This window comes from Pelobates fuscus, chromosome 12, assembly GCF_036172605.1.
Source record: "Pelobates fuscus isolate aPelFus1 chromosome 12, aPelFus1.pri, whole genome shotgun sequence".
Lineage (NCBI taxonomy): Eukaryota > Metazoa > Chordata > Amphibia > Anura > Pelobatidae > Pelobates > Pelobates fuscus.
The window spans coordinates 138,618,861-138,639,468 of NC_086328.1; the positions used below are offsets into that span (position 1 = coordinate 138,618,861).

The 20,608-nt window shown below is 36.4% G+C and overlaps 1 protein-coding gene across 1 annotated transcript in view; it reads right to left on the reverse strand.

Moving 5' to 3' along the window:
- Window positions 1–208: 208 nt before the first annotated feature.
- LOC134578432 (dispanin subfamily A member 2b-like) overlaps window positions 209–20,608 on the reverse strand; it is a 49,503-nt gene continuing 29,103 nt past the window's right edge. The window contains exon 2 of the mRNA XM_063437434.1: window positions 209–564. Within this exon, the coding sequence (XP_063293504.1) occupies window positions 400–564 (165 nt within the window). The 3' untranslated portion in view covers window positions 209–399. The remainder of the gene's footprint in view (window positions 565–20,608) is intronic.

The window sequence follows — 20,608 nt, forward strand, 5'->3', positions numbered from 1 at the left end:
GTCCCAAACGGACTTGCTGACAGTCTGCGACAATGTGATATCCTATCGCTTTTTTTCAAAGCTGTAAAGATTCTCGAAGTGGGAGCGTTGTTCTATTACTGAGTGATTCTTACTAGACTCCCTCCTGTACAGAAAGTTAGGCAAATTTCTGCAAAATGTGTGAATACAAATACAGTGATATCAAATTATAAGTAATTATAAATCAAAGTGAGATGTTTTAATACTTTAATATTGCAAGAACATAATAAGGAAATATATTGGCATAACTGGAGGCAAAGTATGTGTCTCTATCCATTCGAACAAATTGGATAGTTATCTCAATACATATAAATAATACAGTATCATATTATGGGTAACGGGCTGCACATAGAGGGTCACATTCATTCACAGGGATCTCATTCAATGTACCCCATAGCTACTCCTTATCACCCCGGTTACAACCAGAATGATTGCGATAAAGATCAGTAGAATGCTGAGCACGGTCGCAGCGATGTTGAGAGAACGCGCTGTGCCACCATACGATACGGCGCCATTCATGTCGCCCACCATCTTCCGATCCCTTGACTGTGGAGTAAGAGGAAAGAAAAGGTTATAGAGATTTACGTACTTGTTATTTTCTAATTGAAATATTACGTTATATCATTAAATCATTCCGTTTGGATAAGGTTTTTTCTAAAGTGCGAATTGTCAGGAATTTAACCCCTTAAGGACCAAACTTCTGGAATAAAAGGGAATCATGACATGTCACACATGTCATGTGTCCTTGGGAGTTCAAAGTTTACACCAGAGAAGCCAAACTGAAAATATAGCTTAGTTATGGTTTTCAATAAATTAAATTGTAAAATTCACTTGGAATGTTCAACAATGTCCACTTTATAGGGAATAACTCCAGTTCAATAAAGTGCGCTGTGCCTTTAAAAGCGTGCCATCAAATTCGTGTACATAAATTGTAAAACAAAGTGCTTATTTAGTAATGTGCAAATAACACTTCAACTAGTGCAAAGCAGTGTGATACAATTGTTTTACAGTGTATTGACACAATAAGCCCTTTAACCCCTTAAGGACCAAACTTCTGGAATAAAAGGGAATCATGACATGTCACACATGTCATGTGTCCTTAAGGGGTTAAACTTTGCACAAATATGTGAATGGAAATTGCACTTTGAGAATATTGCACTAGTTAAAGTGTTATTTACACAATGCTAAATATTGCACTAGTTAAAGTGTTATTTACACAATGCTAAATATTGCACTAGTTAAAGTGTTATTTACACAATGCTAAATATTGCACTAGTTAAAGTGTTATTTGCACAATGCTAAATATTGCACTAGTTAAAGTGTTATTTACACAATGCTAAATATTGCTCTAGTTAAAGTGTTATTTGCACGATGCTAAATATTGCACTAGTTAAAGTGTTATTTGCACAATGCTAAATATTGCACTAGTTAAAGTGTTATTTACACAATGCTAAATATTGCACTAGTTAAAGTGTTATTTACACAATGCTAAATATTGCACTAGTTAAAGTGTTATTTACACAATGCTAAATATTGCACTAGTTAAAGTGTTATTTGCACGATGCTAAATATTGCACTAGTTAAAGTGTTATTTACACAATGCTAAATACTGCACTAGTTAAAGTGTTATTTGCACAATGCTAAATATTGCACTAGTTAAAGTGTTATTTACACAATGCTAAATATTGCACTAGTTAAAGTGTTATTTACACAATGCTAAATATTGCACTAGTTAAAGTGTTATTTACACATTGCTAAATATTGCACTAGTTAAAGTGTTATTTACACAATGCTAAATATTGCACTAGTTAAAGTGTTATTTACACAATGCTAAATATTGCACTAGTTAAAGTGTTATTTACACAATGCTAAATATTGCACTAGTTAACCCCTTAACGACGCTGGACGGAAATTTTCCGTCAAGGCAGACCTACCCTTAAGGACGCTTGACGGAAAATTTCCGTCATTTACTAAAGTTAACACCAGATCGCCGCGATCGCGGCGATCGTGGGGTTAACGCTGTTGCTGGGTGCCTCGGCGTTTGAGGAAGCCCAGCATCAGCCAATAGCGCTGTCCCAGCACATGTGATCGCTGTGACAGCCAGTCACAGCGATCACAGTGCTGCTGGGATTTCCTGATCCTCCTCCCTCCACCTCTGTGTGTGTTTAGAAGTGGAGAGAGACGGATCGGTTGAAATTTTGTGTCCCTGACAGACACAAAGTATTTTAAAGTTTAAAAAATCCCTTTACTTCCTTTCCCTGTAAAAATTAACAAGGGTTTAACCCTTTGATCACTGGCAGCAGTGATCACAATACTGATCACAGTACTTTACTGAGATCAGTTTTTTTTTTTGTAACCCTCAGGGGTTAACTTTATTTTATTTTAAACCCTCAGGGGTTAAATATATTTAATTTATTTTTTGTACTATTATTTTCAGTTAATTAGTCAGCTGGGGTGGATTGAAGCTAGGGGGAATTGGGGAATCTAGCATTAGTGTAGCTAGGAAGCTGAAAAGTTTTAGAAAGTTATTAAAAGTTATTAAAAGTTTGTAAAAGTTTGTAAAAGTTTATAAAATCATAAAAAAAAAGTGAAAAAAGGAAAAAAGAGGAAAAAAAAGTAGTTTATTTTAAGTCAAAGCATTTCTGCTTTGCTAGGTGTAAGCACTGTGTTTAGCGGTGATCTGATTTCTGTTTTTACCCACAGGGGTTAATTTTTTTTTAAGTTTTTAGAAGTTTTTAAGAGTTTTAAAAAAGTTAAAAAAAAGTATTAAAAAAAGTTCAGAAAACAAAAAAAAGTATAAAAAAAAGTTAAAAAAAACAAAAAAAAATACGTTATTTAGTTAAAGTTAATTTTAAGCTTTGACCATGCTTAGAAGGTTTAGTGCCGAGGAGGCATATAATATATTAGCAGCCGACTCAGAGGCAACCGACACTGCCTCAGAGAGTGTAGAGGGTGACTATGTGCCAGACACAGATGAAGAGAGTGAAGATACCCCTGGCACTGCTCCTGGCGCTGATATTTGGGTGCCCCCTAACAATTTTGTCCCCGACATCCCTCTGTTCACTGCGACTCCTGGTATTCAGGGAGACGTGACCAGCTATAACTCCCAGGATTTTATGGAGCTGTTCCTTGGGGATGATTTTTTAGGGCAGATAGTTACACAAACAAATATTTATGCAGCGCAGTATCTGGCACAAAATGCAACAAGTCACCTTGCCACAAAAGGGAGCTGGTACCCCACCAGTGTGCCAGAGTTAAAACAGTTCTGGGCACTAACCATGCTGATGGGAATTATAAAAAAGCCCAGCATCCGAATGTACTGGTCCAAAAACCCAGTATGCAATACTCCCATTTTCTCTCAGACCATGAGTAGGCCCAGATATGAATCAGTACTGCGCTTTCTGCACTTCAATGACAATTTGAAGTGCCACCCCAAAGATCATCCGCAGTATGACAAACTCTATAAAATCCGCCCCCTAATTAACCATTTTAATAAAGAATTTGGCCTAATTTATACTCCCCAAAAGAATATATGTATTGACGAGTCCCTAATGAAATACAAGGGTAGACTGGGGTTTAAGCAATACATACCAGCCAAAAGATCCCGGTATGGCATCAAGCTATACAAGTTATGTGAAAGTAGCAGTGGGTATGTTTATACCTTCAGAGTATATGAAGGTAAAGATAGCCACCGGGATCCCCCAGGTTGCCCTGATGTAGTTGGGACTAGCGGAAAAATAGTTTGGGATCTAATGAACCCGCTACTGAACAAGGGGTACCACCTCTACCTTGATAATTACTACAATAGCATACCCCTTCAAAAAATGCTATATTGTTTTGAGACTGTGGTCTGCGGCACTATCCGCAAGACACGCACTGGCTTCCCCAAGGCTCTGGCAGAGAAAAAAATTAAAAAGGGGGAAACTGCTGCTCTATGCCAGGACGAACTGCTGGCTCTGAAATACAGAGACAAAAAGGAGGTGTTCATACTGACTACCATGCACAGTGAACACACACGGTATAAGAAAGTGGGCATTTATTTAATGCAAATGGCTACTCATAACGCATTCATCCTTTTCAAAAAGGCAAATCCTCAGCTGAAATGTACTTTTCTTACATTTCAGTTCCAGCTAATTTCGGTGCTGCTCACTGAGTGCCACAGTGGGGAGCCATCAGCAGGGCCTAGCAGCAGAAATATTCAGACAGGTCACTTCTGCTTTCGGATACCACCAACCCCCAAAAAAAAGACCCCCCAGAAAAGGTGCAGGCTGTGTTACCAGAGAGGCATTCGAACGGAGACCAGTTTCTACTGCCCTGATTGTCCCTCTCAGCCTGGCCTTTGTATTGGGAACTGTTTTAAATTATTTCATACTCAGGGCCAATAGTATGTTGTAGTTCTTCTGTTATTTAACCACTGACTATATATATATTATTTTATTTTTACCTTTTATTTAGTTAATTGGGGTGGATGATAGTTCCTGGGAAATTGGGGAGTTTAGTGCGTATGCTAGGGGTAAAAAAAAAAAAAAAAAAAAAAAAAAATAACATTATTATTACATTGTTTTGTTAAAGTTCTTGTGTAAAAAGTTAAAAATGCTTAGGAAGTACAGTTAGAGAATTCTGACAGCGGATTGAGATGTGACAGACAGTGCCTCAGAGTTTGACCCAAAATGGGACATGGACCCAGCATGCAAATTCAAAGTTTGAAACAAACCTGAAATGACTGAGTCTCAAATGTGCCCCTTCAACATCCACATATACCTGAGAAAGGTACACACGGGGGTATTGCTGTACTCAGACGACATAGCTGAGTGACATATGAAGCATTATACTGCCGTAGCACACCTAAGGATTGTAAACTATGCATTAAAATCTCAAAGTGTGTGCCAAAAAGGCAGAGAAAATGCTTACTACTACTAGACTTGGTACTCACTAGCGAAAAAATTATCCCACCCTAAGGTTCAAAACGGGCCTTTTGAAATACCCTGGGGTGTCTTCTTTAAAAAATGGTAGGCCTTTGTTGGGGAAGTTTGAATTCTCAACCTGTTAAATGCCCAAAATGGGACATGGACCCAGCGTAAAAATTCAAAGTTTGAAACAGACCTCAAATTGCCGAGTCTCAAAGTTGCCCCTCCAACATCCACATATACCTGGGAAAGGTACACACGAGGGTATTGCTGTACTCAGACGACATAGCTGAGTGACATATGAAGCGTTATACTGCCGTAGCACACCTAAGGATTGTAAACTATGCAGTAAAATCTCAAAGTGTGTGCCAAAAAGGCAGAGAAAATGCTTACTACTACTAGACTTGATACTAACTAGCGAAAAAATGATTCCACCCTAAGGTTCAAAATGGGCCTTTTGAAATACCCTGGGGTGTCTACTTTAAAAAACGGTAGGCCTTTGTGGGGAAAGTTTGAATAAGCAAACCTGCTATTAGAACCCAAAATGAGTCATAAACCTATAAAATTCTGTGAAAACTGAAATGGTCAGGTCTCCTATATGGCAGTGTAGCGTCAGGTATTCCGACTGAAGGCCTACATTGGGGGTATCGTTTTACTCATAGGAGATAGCTCAGCATAATTTAGGTTGTTTGATCATATTGGAACATCTCAAATATACAAAATGCCCAGCACAAATGTAATGCTTAAGGAAAAAATGCGAAAAATATTTTTTTACCACAAACTTTGACATATAATGGCGAAAAAATGGCGACATGTTAAGGCACAATATATGCCATACGAGATACCCTGGAGTGTCTACTTTCACAAATGGTAGGCCTTTTTGCGGTTTTTGAAACAGTCAAACTGCTATAATGGCCCAAATTGAAACATAAGCCCTGCAAATCCGTCTCTCAAAATTCTACTCTAAAAACTGAAATGGTCAGGTCTCCTTTATGGCACTGTAACGTCACCAAATAGTGTCAAAGACATACATTGGGGGTATTGTTTTACTCAGAAGACTTAGCTGAGCATAATTAGGGGTGTTTTATCATAGTGGAACATATCAAATATACAAAATGCCCAGCACAAATGTAATGCTTAAGGAAAAAATGCGAAAAATATTTTTTTACCACAAACTTTGACATATAATGGCAACAAAATGGCGACATTTTAAGGCACAATATATGCCATATGAGATACCCTGGAGTGTCTACTTTCACAAATGGTAGGCCTTTTTGAGGTTTTTGAAACAGTCAAACTGCTATAATGGCCCAAATTGAAACATAAGCCCTGCAAATCCGTCTCTCAAAATTCTACTCTAAAAACTGAAATGGTCAGGTCTCCTTTATGGCACTGTAACGTCACCAAATAGTGTCAAAGACATACATTGGGGGTATTGTTTTACTCAGAAGACTTAGCTGAGCATAATTAGGGGTGTTTTATCATAGTGGAACATATCAAATATACAAAATGCCCAGCACAAATGTAATGCTTAAGGAAAAAATGCGAAAAATATTTTTTTACCACAAACTTTGACATATAATGGCGAAAAAATGGCGACATGTTAAGGCACAATATATGCCATATGAGATACCCTGGAGTGTCTACTTTCACAAATGGTAGGCCTTTTTGCGGTTTTTGAAACAGTCAAACTGCTATAATGGCCCAAATTGAAACATAAGCCCTGCAAATCCGTCTCTCAAAATTCTACTCTAAAAACTGAAATGGTCAGGTCTCCTTTATGGCACTGTAACGTCACCAAATAGTGTCAAAGACATACATTGGGGGTATTGTTTTACTCAGAAGACTTAGCTGAGCATAATTAGGGGTGTTTTATCATAGTGGAACATATCAAATATACAAAATGCCCAGCACAAATGTAATGCTTAAGGAAAAAATGCGAAAAATATTTTTTTACCACAAACTTTGACATATAATGGCGAAAAAATGGCGACATGTTAAGGCACAATATATGCCATACGAGATACCCTGGAGTGTCTACTTTCACAAATGGTAGGCCTTTTTGCGGTTTTTGAAACAGTCAAACTGCTATAATGGCCCAAATTGAAACATAAGCCCTGCAAATCCGTCTCTCAAAATTCTACTCTAAAAACTGAAATGGTCAGGTCTCCTTTATGGCACTGTAACGTCACCAAATAGTGTCAAAGACATACATTGGGGGTATTGTTTTACTCAGAAGACTTAGATGAGCATAATTGAAGATTATACTAGCTTTAGTGTACTAATAATCTTAATTTTAGTAATGACAGGAGGCGAATATTTGCATATCTTTCTTTACTGAAAACTCCAGCAGCATAGAAACAGTAACAACCAATCAGAGAAAAGATATGGTGCCCATAAAAGGCCCTGTCTATGACATCACTTCCTCTTTCTTTGAAGCGAAACAATAAATAGCAACAATAAACATAATCATATTACGTCAACAGTTCCACAACATATTAGAATAATCAACTCCAGTAGTTCCGTGATGTAGAGTTATGGGAGGTGAGTATTTGTCTTGAGGAGAAGACGTTCACGCTGTAAGAAAAAGAAAAAGGTGAAAGGACTCTGGCGTGATAACTTGTCCGCATACAATAAACATTAAGAATCTGATATACCAATGGATACTAGAATGAGTAACATATCAATATATATTCATTCTAAAGCAATGATATTTAAGAATCTATAAATACAACATAATTCAAGGTACATGTCTAATTATTCAACCTATACAAGTCTCTCAAGCCACATATCTAAGTAGCAAACATACAACCATAACGTACTTACCTTCCTGAACATAAAGTGTATATTCTGTTCAACACGAGAAAACATGGGAGGGATCCTATAGGGTGGGAAATATTCGCCTCCTGTCATTACTAAAATTAAGATTATTAGTACACTAAAGCTAGTATAATCTTCAATTTTACCACATGACAGGAGGCTTCATATTTGCATTTTTAAAGCTTAGAATTGACCAGTGTGAAGGAAGTATGAGATGTTTGCCGAAATAGAGCGTTCTAAACGTACCCTCTCGCGCTCAAATTGCGCATCGTGTAGTGTCGGTTAGGGAGGCGACGGCCGAAAAAGACTTGTGGGGCCAGCGCTCCCTTGACCGAGTGGGCTCCGAAACAAGGTTCGACGCCCGCCAGATGCAATAGCCAGCGGCTCCATCTGGCCAGTGTAGCGGTAGGCACCTCTCCATGAGGTTCCACGTAAGAAGTCAGGAGTAGACCCATCGCATGAATACGAAGGGGGAATGATTTCGGTATACTCCATTAGCGTTCCGACCACACCTAGTTTGGTGTCTGACACAAAGTATGGGTATGACACCGAAGATGAACTGGACTTAGTTCGTCTCGATATGGTAAAGGTAATCCCATCTGGCGTAATAGAGAAAACCATTCATATCGAAAGCCCTAACGTTCATCACCCGTCTAAATAAGACGAGGCATAACAAGAGGGCTAGTTTGGCTGAAAGTTGTTTCCGTGACAAACAAGGATTGTCCTGCTATTCCCTCAAGGAATCACAGCACCACATCCACCTGCCAGAGGTGTGAATACTCTCGATAATTCGGCACCCCGTAGTAGTCGACAACCCCGTGGATCTTGACCTACTGGTCCGCCCTGTACCGGAACGCGCGCCACCGATATGGCGGATCCGATCACGTTGAGGAATCGATATGACCGCCCCAACGAGACCAGGTGTGACAGATAGTTAAGGATCGGTGGGGCAGGTGCGGTAAAGGGATCGGAATCCCTTTCCACCCTACAAACACTCCAGGCCGGTCAAGCAGAAAAATAGCATTTCCTGGTGCCGGGGACCTGAGTCCCATCAGAGGTCTTAGTTGATGCAATAGGTCGTGGACATTTCGGGAGGCCCTGAAATCGTCCAGTCCACTAGTGCCAGTCGTCCTTCCCTGACAAAGGAGTGGGCTTCCCCTGAGGTCCCGTCAAAAGCAGAGGGAAGGTAGGGAGTGGTAGAGGGTCTTCGCGAGACGTCCCCAGGCGATCCGGGAAATCACGGTTGGCATTGTCCGAGGGGTGTCATGCGCATGAGCGATATCCAGTGTGTGTGTGTGTGTATCGAAGCACCCTTGCCATTGTGGAGAGCGGTTGGGTCCGTTTGCATGGGTTCATCCGCCACTACGTATCCGGAGGAAGAGTTGGATCTAGTGGTTGCATGAGTGACCAGCGTGTATGTATCTAGGCAGCAGTCGTTGCATGGCCCCGTAGTGTAGTGGGCCAGGGAATATCGATTGTATGGAGGAGGAGAGGAGGAGAGGGATCCCACCATCCGGTGAGTATTCTGAGAGGAATCGTATCCAACCTTAGAGCGTGTCCGACATCCATCCGTATAGGGGTGATCTTGTCGGGGACCGACGCGGAACGTAGTTCTCCAAGCCGATGTCGAAACGAGGAATTGACCCGACACAGATGGGGGAGCGATTTGTCTGCGTACTACCAAAAAACCCGTGGAGTCCAGAACGTGGACGTCACTTTGACTGCAAACGTAGCCTGGATTCGCAGAGGGTCAGCAAGTTTTCCAGGTACCCGAGACATCGCACGTCCAAATTCGCGGATGTGAGCCCTCACCGGCTTCAGTAGCTTTGTGGGTACCACGGAGTCGTAAACTGCTGTGTTAGTCCTCATCACTGGGATCGGAGGAAAATTAGGTAGTGTAGGGTAGTGGATATTGACAAGTATGTGTCCTCGGGGTCCAGATGTGTAAACCAGTCGTTATCGTTCAGGAGATCTAGTAGAAGGTTGATTTTCTCTATCCTGAAGCGCTTGTATACCACGTAGGAGTTCCCTTGATGATAGGATGGCTCACTAGCAGATGAAGCGGTTGGTGGTTCGGTTCCGCTACCAACCAGTCTTCCCAAAAAACACCTTTCCCCCAAGGGGTGTGGAGGATTTGCTTCAGCGAGGTTTGGACTAAAGTTAGTGTGGTGGGTAAGTTCCCGCTGTCAAATAGTAGGTCTTGTGCTTCTGGGCTGAATATTAGTCGTGCTTACATTCCACTTCCTCAGAAGGCGAGTTGTCTTTGTGTGTGTGATCTATTATTGTCCAACGTGCGTGCTGGATAGTAGTCTTCTTTGTCGGAAGATTGTGGTGGACCGGGTCGCGAATTCCCAGTGTTCCGTCTACTTGGTCTGTTCAATGGGTGACTTGCCTTAGACCTTAGTGGTGGGGGGGTTGGAGCCCTTCTCTTGCCGTTTTTACATGAAGGCTCATGGGGCTGGGATTCAAACCCACGCCTCCAGAGAGACTGGAGCCTAAAACCAGTGCCTTAGACCACTCGGCCACGCTACCTTGCTGCTGAGGTCTCCCGCAAGCAGTTTGGGGCAGAGCTCATAACAAGAAAAACCTTCTCCACTGAGGCCGCTACTGCATCGTTTATCAATGCCCAGAAGTCCTAGGGGGTTGAGAGTGTTCTTCATGACCCGTTCTCGTCCTGTTGGGAGATAGTGGTAGTCAGTGGGAGTAGAGTTTGAGGGTCCGCACGAAGGGGTGCTAGACTCCTGGTAGCACTGGGGATCACCCAGGTAAAGCGGCTTGAATTGCCTGCATCAGATTGTCAGAGTGTATGAAATACTCGTGTCAAGTGTAGAGGGGTCACCTCCATTAAATTAATCCGGCTATTGGGAGCTGTGGCATAGGCGTGATTGACCGGTAGTGCTGGTCCGGTTAGCCGGGTTCACCATAAATGCATGCCAGAGCTGTATGCACGGATGTAACTATACAGGCTTATTATAGAAGCCCGTGGGACCTGTTTCCATAAAGTCTGCAGTCGCAGGGCCCACGTGTATTCGACTGGGGTCATCCCAGGTGGTGTGCCATGGTAAACCCAGAGGACACCCACATTATAATTGTTGGCACTTTACAAGCATTGCATGCATGTCTGGGGGTCACCCCAGGCGGTGTGCCATGAGAATCTACTCAGAGGACACCCACGTTCATTATGTACGCCAGGTACAGTAAATGTACAGATATGTATCCCTGTGATAAAGTTGAGGCGTAGGACTTCGTGCATTTCATCGGGGTTCACCCCGGGTGGCGTGCCGTGGTAATCCAGAGGACACCCACATCAACATAATGGTCTATGAATGACCTTGCGTGCATATCTGGGGGGTCACCCCAGGTGGTGTGCCATGAAAAATACCCAGAGGACACCCACATCAACGTAATGGTCTATGAATGACCTTGCATGCATATCTGGGGGGTCACCCCAGGTGGTGTGCCATGAAAAATACCCAGAGGGCACCCACATCAATGTAATGGTCTATGAATGACCTTGCATGCCTATCTGGGTGGTCACCCCAGGTGGATTGCCATGAAAAAATACCCAGAGGACAACCACATAAATTTGCACCGTCAGGTACAGTAATATAATATGACCCTTTGTAGGGTACAATAATATAATATGCCCTTTGTAGGGTACAGTAATACAAAAGGCCCTTTGTGGGGTACAGTGATATAGTTGATCTTGTAATAGGTACAGTATATGTTTTGTATAACAACTGTGATGTTGTATGGCTTCACAATAATACCTAGATTGTGTGCGTGCTCAACATATAGTCATCCAGTGTAAGGCACCATGAGAGATATATCCATGAGAATAAAAATTATAATTGTATCAATAAATGAATGTGTCCAGGGAGGGGAACCCCTGAAGGGGTTAATCCAGATGCAGGGCGCGGTGATCGGGTGATTCCTGTAGGGAATAGTAATATAGTATGACCCTGGATAGGGTATAGTAATATAGAGTGAGTAAGGTACAAAGACATAAAGATCCTGGGGTATAGGAAAAACATTGTGTCTCCTTTAATGCCTGCCTGTAAGTATTTGTTTGGCAGACACTGTTGGCAGGCACTGAGGCAAAAAATCGCAACAGGGAAATGTTAAAGAAAAATCAGCACACATGATGCTCTAGCCAGTGTGTAATTCCACAGAAGATTGAACTCTTGCTGTACAGGGGAGTTGAACTCATGGAGGAAGATTCCCAGTGCAAGCCTGTAACCACTGAGCCACCATACAATATGTTATGTCCTGCATGTCCTCTTCCATAGCACACCTGTCATGTGGGTCATGTGGGTAACATTTCATAGTAAATTATCAAACTCAATCATATAGATGTCAAAATACTGCATGTCACTAGCATGATATACAAAGAGAGGCAAATGTATGACATGTAAAGGGGGAAGTTGTAATCTCTGATTTAACAGATTTTGTTTTCTTAGCTTTAATCAGTGGTAGGTGAATGGTTAATTAAGCCAGACATTGCATTGTGTTGAAAAAATTTGTTTGTCTCTTTAAATGCATGCATGTATTGTTTTGTGGGTCTGGAGACATGAATGTTGTAAAATATATGTCTCTTTAAATGCATGCATGTATTATGAATTCAAGGCAGAGTATACATAAAAGTCCTGTGTTGGCAGGCACTGAGGCATTCACAACCAGGGATATAGTGATCCAGAGAAAAAATATATACTTTTAAAAGGGGGGCAGAAAGTGCACAGAAGGGACAGGGTGATAGGGAGCCAAGGTAGGAGAAATGTAAATCAAAATATAGAAACACCAAACTAATTACAATAAGAATTGCCAGAGAGGCAAAATACTCTGACCTGATGTTGGCTGGAGCAGCAAAGAAAGAGGAAGTGATGTCATAGACAGGGCCTTTTATGGGCACCATATCTTTTCTCTGATTGGTTGTTACTGTTTCTATGCTGCTGGAGTTTTCAGTAAAGAAAGATATGCAAATATGAAGCCTCCTGTCATGTGGTAAAATTAGGGGTGTTTTATCATAGTGGAACATATCAAATATACAAAATGCCCAGCACAAATGTAATGCTTAAGGAAAAAATGCGAAAAAAATTTTTTTACCACAAACTTTGACATATAATGGCGAAAAAATGGCGACATGTTAAGGCACAATATATGCCATATGAGATACCCTGGAGTGTCTACTTTCACAAATGGTAGGCCTTTTGCCGTCATTTGAACAACCAAACTACTATAATGCCCCAAAATAAGACATAGGTCCATTAAATCCATCTTTGAACTGTAGAAACTGAAATAGTCTGGCCTCTTATATTTCATTATAGCTTCCCAAAATAGTGGCAAAGGCATACAAGGGGGGTATTGTTGTACTCAGCAGATGTTGCTGAACACAAAATGGGATTTTGACCAGGAATAGCACACAGCAGCTTTACAAAATACACATTTAAAAAACCTTGTTATATGTGTGTATTTCAAAAAACAGAAAAAACACAATTTTACTGCAATATGTAGCAGAGATTGGTGGGAAAATGGCTATGTAAAAAGTGTCAAAATACCCTTAAATAAATAGCCTGTGATGTCTTCTTTATATAAATATATACTTTTGTGTAGCAATTTTGTTTTCTGTGACAGCTGTCAAACTTACAAGTCAAACATACCAACTTCTAAAAGATTTTCACATTTAAATTTTATATTACTCCTTGTATTTTGTGACCTGTAACTTTTAAAATAAGCTGAAATCCTTTACATATTATGCACTTTGAAAAACAAGACACCTAAATGAATTTATTTTTAATTACTTTTCCTAAGCTGGACATATTATACACACACTATTATTGCCAAAACTGTGAAAAATATATATATTTTTTTCATTTTTTTTCATTTTTTTATGTTTTTTTAATAATAAATTAGATTTTATATATGTATAAGTCACATCAAAGTAAAGCCCATCTTGTCCTTTAAAAAACGATATATAATATGTGTTGGTTCAATAAATGAGAGCGATGCAAATTGCAGTTGAACACAAACAGCAGAAAATGCAAAAATAGCTTGAGTCCTTAAGGGTATGTCCAGCTTCTGAAGCTGCGTCCTTAAGGGGTTAAAGTGTTATTTGCACAATGCTAAATATTGCACTAGTTAAAGTGTTATTTACACGATGCTAAATATTGCACTAGTTAAAGTGTTATTTGCACAATGCTAAATATTGCACTAGTTAAAGTGTTATTTACACGATGCTAAATATTGCACTAGTTAAAGTGTTATTTACACAATGCTAAATATTGCACTAGTTAAAGTGTTATTTACACAATGCTAAATATTGCACTAGTTAAAGTGTTATTTGCACGATGCTAAATATTGCACTAGTTAAAGTGTTATTTACACAATGCTAAATATTGCACTAGTTAAAGTGTTATTTACACGATGCTAAATATTGCACTAGTTAAAGTGTTATTTGCACAATGCTAAATATTGCACTAGTTAAAGTGTTATTTGCACAATGCTAAATATTGCACTAGTTAAAGTGTTATTTACACGATGCTAAATATTGCACTAGTTAAAGTGTTATTTGCACAATGCTAAATATTGCACTAGTTAAAGTGTTATTTGCACAATGCTAAATATTGCACTAGTTAAAGTGTTATTTACACGATGCTAAATATTGCACTAGTTAAAGTGTTATTTGCACAATGCTAAATATTGCACTAGTTAAAGTGTTATTTACACAATGCTAAATATTGCACTAGTTAAAGTGTTATTTGCACAATGCTAAATATTGCACTAGTTAAAGTGTTATTTGCACAATGCTAAATATTGCACTAGTTAAAGTGTTATTTACACGATGCTAAATATTGCACTAGTTAAAGTGTTATTTGCACAATGCTAAATATTGCACTAGTTAAAGTGTTATTTACACAATGCTAAATATTGCACTAGTTAAAGTGTTATTTGCACGATGCTAAATATTGCACTAGTTAAAGTGTTATTTACACAATGCTAAATATTGCACTAGTTAAAGTGTAATTTGCACAATGCTAAATATTGCACTAGTTAAAGTGTTATTTACACGATGCTAAATATTGCACTAGTTAAAGTGTTATTTACACGATGCTAAATATTGCACTAGTTAAAGTGTTATTTACACAATGCTAAATATTGCACTAGTTAAAGTGTTATTTACACAATGCTAAATATTGCACTAGTTAAAGTGTTATTTACACGATGCTAAATATTGCACTAGTTAAAGTGTTATTTGCACGATGCTAAATATTGCACTAGTTAAAGTGTTATTTACACAATGCTAAATATTGCACTAGTTAAAGTGTAATTTGCACAATGCTAAATATTGCACTAGTTAAAGTGTTATTTACACAATGCTAAATATTGCACTAGTTAAAGTGTTATTTACACAATGCTAAATATTGCACTAGTTAAAGTGTTATTTACACAATGCTAAATATTGCACTAGTTAAAGTGTTATTTACACGATGCTAAATATTGCACTAGTTAAAGTGTTATTTGCACAATGCTAAATATTGCACTAGTTAAAGTGTTATTTGCACGATGCTAAATATTGCACTAGTTAAAGTGTTATTTGCACAATGCTAAATATTGCACTAGTTAAAGTGTTATTTACACAATGCTAAATATTGCACTAGTTAAAGTGTTATTTACACAATGCTAAATATTGCACTAGTTAAAGTGTTATTTGCACGATGCTAAATATTGCACTAGTTAAAGTGTTATTTACACAATGCTAAATATTGCACTAGTTAAAGTGTTATTTACACAATGCTAAATATTGCACTAGTTAAAGTGTTATTTACACGATGCTAAATATTGCACTAGTTAAAGTGTTATTTGCACAATGCTAAATATTGCACTAGTTAAAGTGTTATTTGCACGATGCTAAATATTGCACTAGTTAAAGTGTTATTTACACATTGCTAAATATTGCACTAGTTAAAGTGTTATTTACACAATGCTAAATATTGCACAAGTTAAAGTGTTATTTACACAATGCTAAATATTGCACTAGTTAAAGTGTTATTTACACAATGCTAAATATTGCACTAGTTAAAGTGTTATTTACACAATGCTAAATATTGCACTAGTTAAAGTGTTATTTACACAATGCTAAATATTGCACTAGTTAAAGTGTTATTTACACAATGCTAAATATTGCACTAGTTAAAGTGTTATTTACACAATGCTAAATATTGCACTAGTTAAGGTGTTATTTACACAATGCTAAATATTGCACAAGTTAAAGTGTTATTTGCACATTGCTAAATATTGCACTAGTTAAAGTGTTATTTGCACATTGCTAAATATTGCACAAGTTAAAGTGTTATTTACACAATGCTAAATATTGCACTAGTTAAAGTGTTATTTACACAATGCTAAATATTGCACTAGTTAAAGTGTTATTTACACAATGCTAAATATTGCACTAGTTAAGGTGTTATTTACACAATGCTAAATATTGCACAAGTTAAAGTGTTATTTGCACATTGCTAAATATTGCACTAGTTAAAGTGTTATTTGCACGATGCTAAATATTGCACTAGTTAAAGTGTTATTTACACAATGCTAAATATTGCACTAGTTAAAGTGTTATTTACACGATGCTAAATATTGCACTAGTTAAAGTGTTATTTACACGATGCTAAATATTGCACTAGTTAAAGTGTTATTTACACAATGCTAAATATTGCACTAGTTGAAGTGTTATTTACACAATTCTAAATATTGCACTAGTTAAAGTGTTATTTGCACAATGCTAAATATTGCACTAGTTAAAGTGTTATTTACACAATGCTAAATATTGCACTAGTTAAAGTGTTATTTGCACGATGCTAAATATTGCACTAGTTAAAATGTTATTTACACAATGCTAAATATTGCACTAGTTAAAGTGTTATTTACACAATGCTAAATATTGCACTAGTTAAAGTGTTATTTGCACAATGCTAAATATTGCACTAGTTAAAGTGTTATTTACACAATGCTAAATATTGCACTAGTTAAAGTGTTATTTGCACGATGCTAAATATTGCACTAGTTAAAGTGTTATTTACACAATGCTAAATATTGCACTAGTTAAAGTGTTATTTACACAATGCTAAATATTGCACTAGTTAAAGTGTTATTTGCACAATGCTAAATATTGCACTAGTTAAAGTGTTATTTACACAATGCTAAATATTGCACTAGTTAAAGTGTTATTTACACAATGCTAAATATTGCACTAGTTAAAGTGTTATTTACACATTGCTAAATATTGCACTAGTTAAAGTGTTATTTACACAATGCGAAATATTGCACTAGTTAAAGTGTTATTTACACAATGCTAAATATTGCACTAGTTAAAGTGTTATTTGCACAATGCTAAATATTGCACTAGTTAAAGTGTTATTTGCACAATACGAAATATTGCACTAGTTAAAGTGTTATTTGCACGATGCTAAATATTGCACTAGTTAAAGTGTTATTTGCACATTGCTAAATATTGCACAAGTTAAAGTGTTATTTGCACGATGCTAAATATTGCACTAGTTAAAGTGTTATTTACACAATGCTAAATATTGCACTAGTTAAAGTGTTATTTACACAATGCTAAATATTGCACTAGTTAAATATTGCACTAGTTAAAGTGTTATTTACACAATGCTAAATATTGCACTAGTTAAAGTGTTATTTACACATTGCTAAATATTGCACTAGTTAAAGTGTTATTTACACAATGCTAAATATTGCACTAGTTAAAGTGTTATTTACACAATGCTAAATATTGCACTAGTTAAAGTGTTATTTACACAATGCTAAATATTGCACTAGTTAAAGTGTTATTTGCACAATGCTAAATATTGCACTAGTTAAAGTGTTATTTGCACAATGCGAAATATTGCACTAGTTAAAGTGTTATTTACACAATGCGAAATATTGCACTAGTTAAAGTGTTATTTACACAATGCTAAATATTGCACTAGTTAAAGTGTTATTTACACATTGCTAAATATTGCACTAGTTAAAGTGTTATTTACACAATGCTAAATATTGCACTAGTTAAAGTGTTATTTGCACAATGTGAAATATTGCACTAGTTAAAGTGTTATTTACACAATGCTAAATATTGCACTAGTTAAAGTGTTATTTACACAATGCTAAATATTGCACTAGTTAAAGTGTTATTTACACAATGCTAAATATTGCACTAGTTAAAGTGTTATTTGCACAATGCTAAATATTGCACTAGTTAAAGTGTTATTTACACAATGCTAAATATTGCACAAGTTAAAGTGTTATTTACACAATGCTAAATATTTCACTAGTTAAAATGTTATTTACACAATGCTAAATATTGCACTAGTTAAAGTGTTATTTACACAATGCTAAATATTGCACTAGTTAAAGTGTTATTTACACAATGCTAAATATTGCACTAGTTAAAGTGTTATTTGCACGATGCTAAATATTGCACTAGTTAAAATGTTATTTACACAATGCTAAATATTGCACTAGTTAAAGTGTTATTTACACAATGCTAAATATTGCACTAGTTAAAGTGTTATTTGCACAATGCTAAATATTGCACTAGTTAAAGTGTTATTTACACAATGCTAAATATTGCACTAGTTAAAGTGTTATTTGCACGATGCTAAATATTGCACTAGTTAAAGTGTTATTTACACAATGCTAAATATTGCACTAGTTAAAGTGTTATTTACACAATGCTAAATATTGCACTAGTTAAAGTGTTATTTGCACAATGCTAAATATTGCACTAGTTAAAGTGTTATTTACACAATGCTAAATATTGCACTAGTTAAAGTGTTATTTACACAATGCTAAATATTGCACTAGTTAAAGTGTTATTTACACATTGCTAAATATTGCACTAGTTAAAGTGTTATTTACACAATGCGAAATATTGCACTAGTTAAAGTGTTATTTACACAATGCTAAATATTGCACTAGTTAAAGTGTTATTTGCACAATGCTAAATATTGCACTAGTTAAAGTGTTATTTGCACAATACGAAATATTGCACTAGTTAAAGTGTTATTTGCACGATGCTAAATATTGCACTAGTTAAAGTGTTATTTGCACATTGCTAAATATTGCACAAGTTAAAGTGTTATTTGCACGATGCTAAATATTGCACTAGTTAAAGTGTTATTTACACAATGCTAAATATTGCACTAGTTAAAGTGTTATTTACACAATGCTAAATATTGCACTAGTTAAATATTGCACTAGTTAAAGTGTTATTTACACAATGCTAAATATTGCACTAGTTAAAGTGTTATTTACACATTGCTAAATATTGCACTAGTTAAAGTGTTATTTACACAATGCTAAATATTGCACTAGTTAAAGTGTTATTTACACAATGCTAAATATTGCACTAGTTAAAGTGTTATTTACACAATGCTAAATATTGCACTAGTTAAAGTGTTATTTGCACAATGCTAAATATTGCACTAGTTAAAGTGTTATTTGCACAATGCGAAATATTGCACTAGTTAAAGTGTTATTTACACAATGCGAAATATTGCACTAGTTAAAGTGTTATTTACACAATGCTAAATATTGCACTAGTTAAAGTGTTATTTACACATTGCTAAATATTGCACTAGTTAAAGTGTTATTTACACAATGCTAAATATTGCACTAGTTAAAGTGTTATTTGCACAATGTGAAATATTGCACTAGTTAAAGTGTTATTTACACAATGCTAAATATTGCACTAGTTAAAGTGTTATTTACACAATGCTAAATATTGCACTAGTTAAAGTGTTATTTACACAATGCTAAATATTGCACTAGTTAAAGTGTTATTTGCACAATGCTAAATATTGCACTAGTTAAAGTGTTATTTACACAATGCTAAATATTGCACAAGTTAAAGTGTTATTTACACAATGCTAAATATTTCACTAGTTAAAATGTTATTTACACAATGCTAAATATTGCACTAGTTAAAGTGTTATTTACACAATGCTAAATATTGCACTAGTTAAAGTGTTATTTACACAATGCTAAATATTGCACTAGTTAAAGTGTTATTTGCACATTGCTAAATATTGCACTAGTTAAAGTGTTATTTACACAATGCTAAATATTGCACTAGTTAAAGTGTTATTTACACATTGCTAAATATTGCACTAGTTAAAGTGTTATTTACACAATGCTAAATATTGCACTAGTTAAAGTGTTATTTGCACAATGCTAAATATTGCACTAAAGTGTTATTTACACAATGCTAAATATTGCACTAGTTAAAGTGTTATTTACACAATGCTAAATATTGCACTAGTTAAAGTGTTATTTGCACATTGCTAAATATTGCACTAGTTAAAGTGTTATTTACACAATGCTAAATATTGCACTAGTTAAAGTGTTATTTACACATTGCTAAATATTGCACTAGTTAAAGTGTTATTTGCACAATGCTAAATATTGCACAAGTTAAAGTGTTATTTGCACAATGCTAAATATTGCACAAGTTAAAGTGTTATTTACACTGCTAAATATTGCACAAGTTAAAGTGTTATTTACACAATGCTAAATATTGCACTAGTTAAAGTGGTATTTACACAATGCTAAATATTGCACAAGTTAAAGTGTTATTTACACAATGCTAAATATTGCACAAGTTAAAGTGTTATTTACACAATGCTAAATATTGCACTAGTTAAAGTGTTATTTGCACAATGCTAAATATTGCACTAGTTAAAGTGTTATTTACACAATGCTAAATATTGCACTAGTTAAAGTGTTATTTACACAATGCTAAATATTGCACTAGTTAAAGTGTTATTTACACAATGCTAAATATTGCACTAGTTAAAGTGTTATTT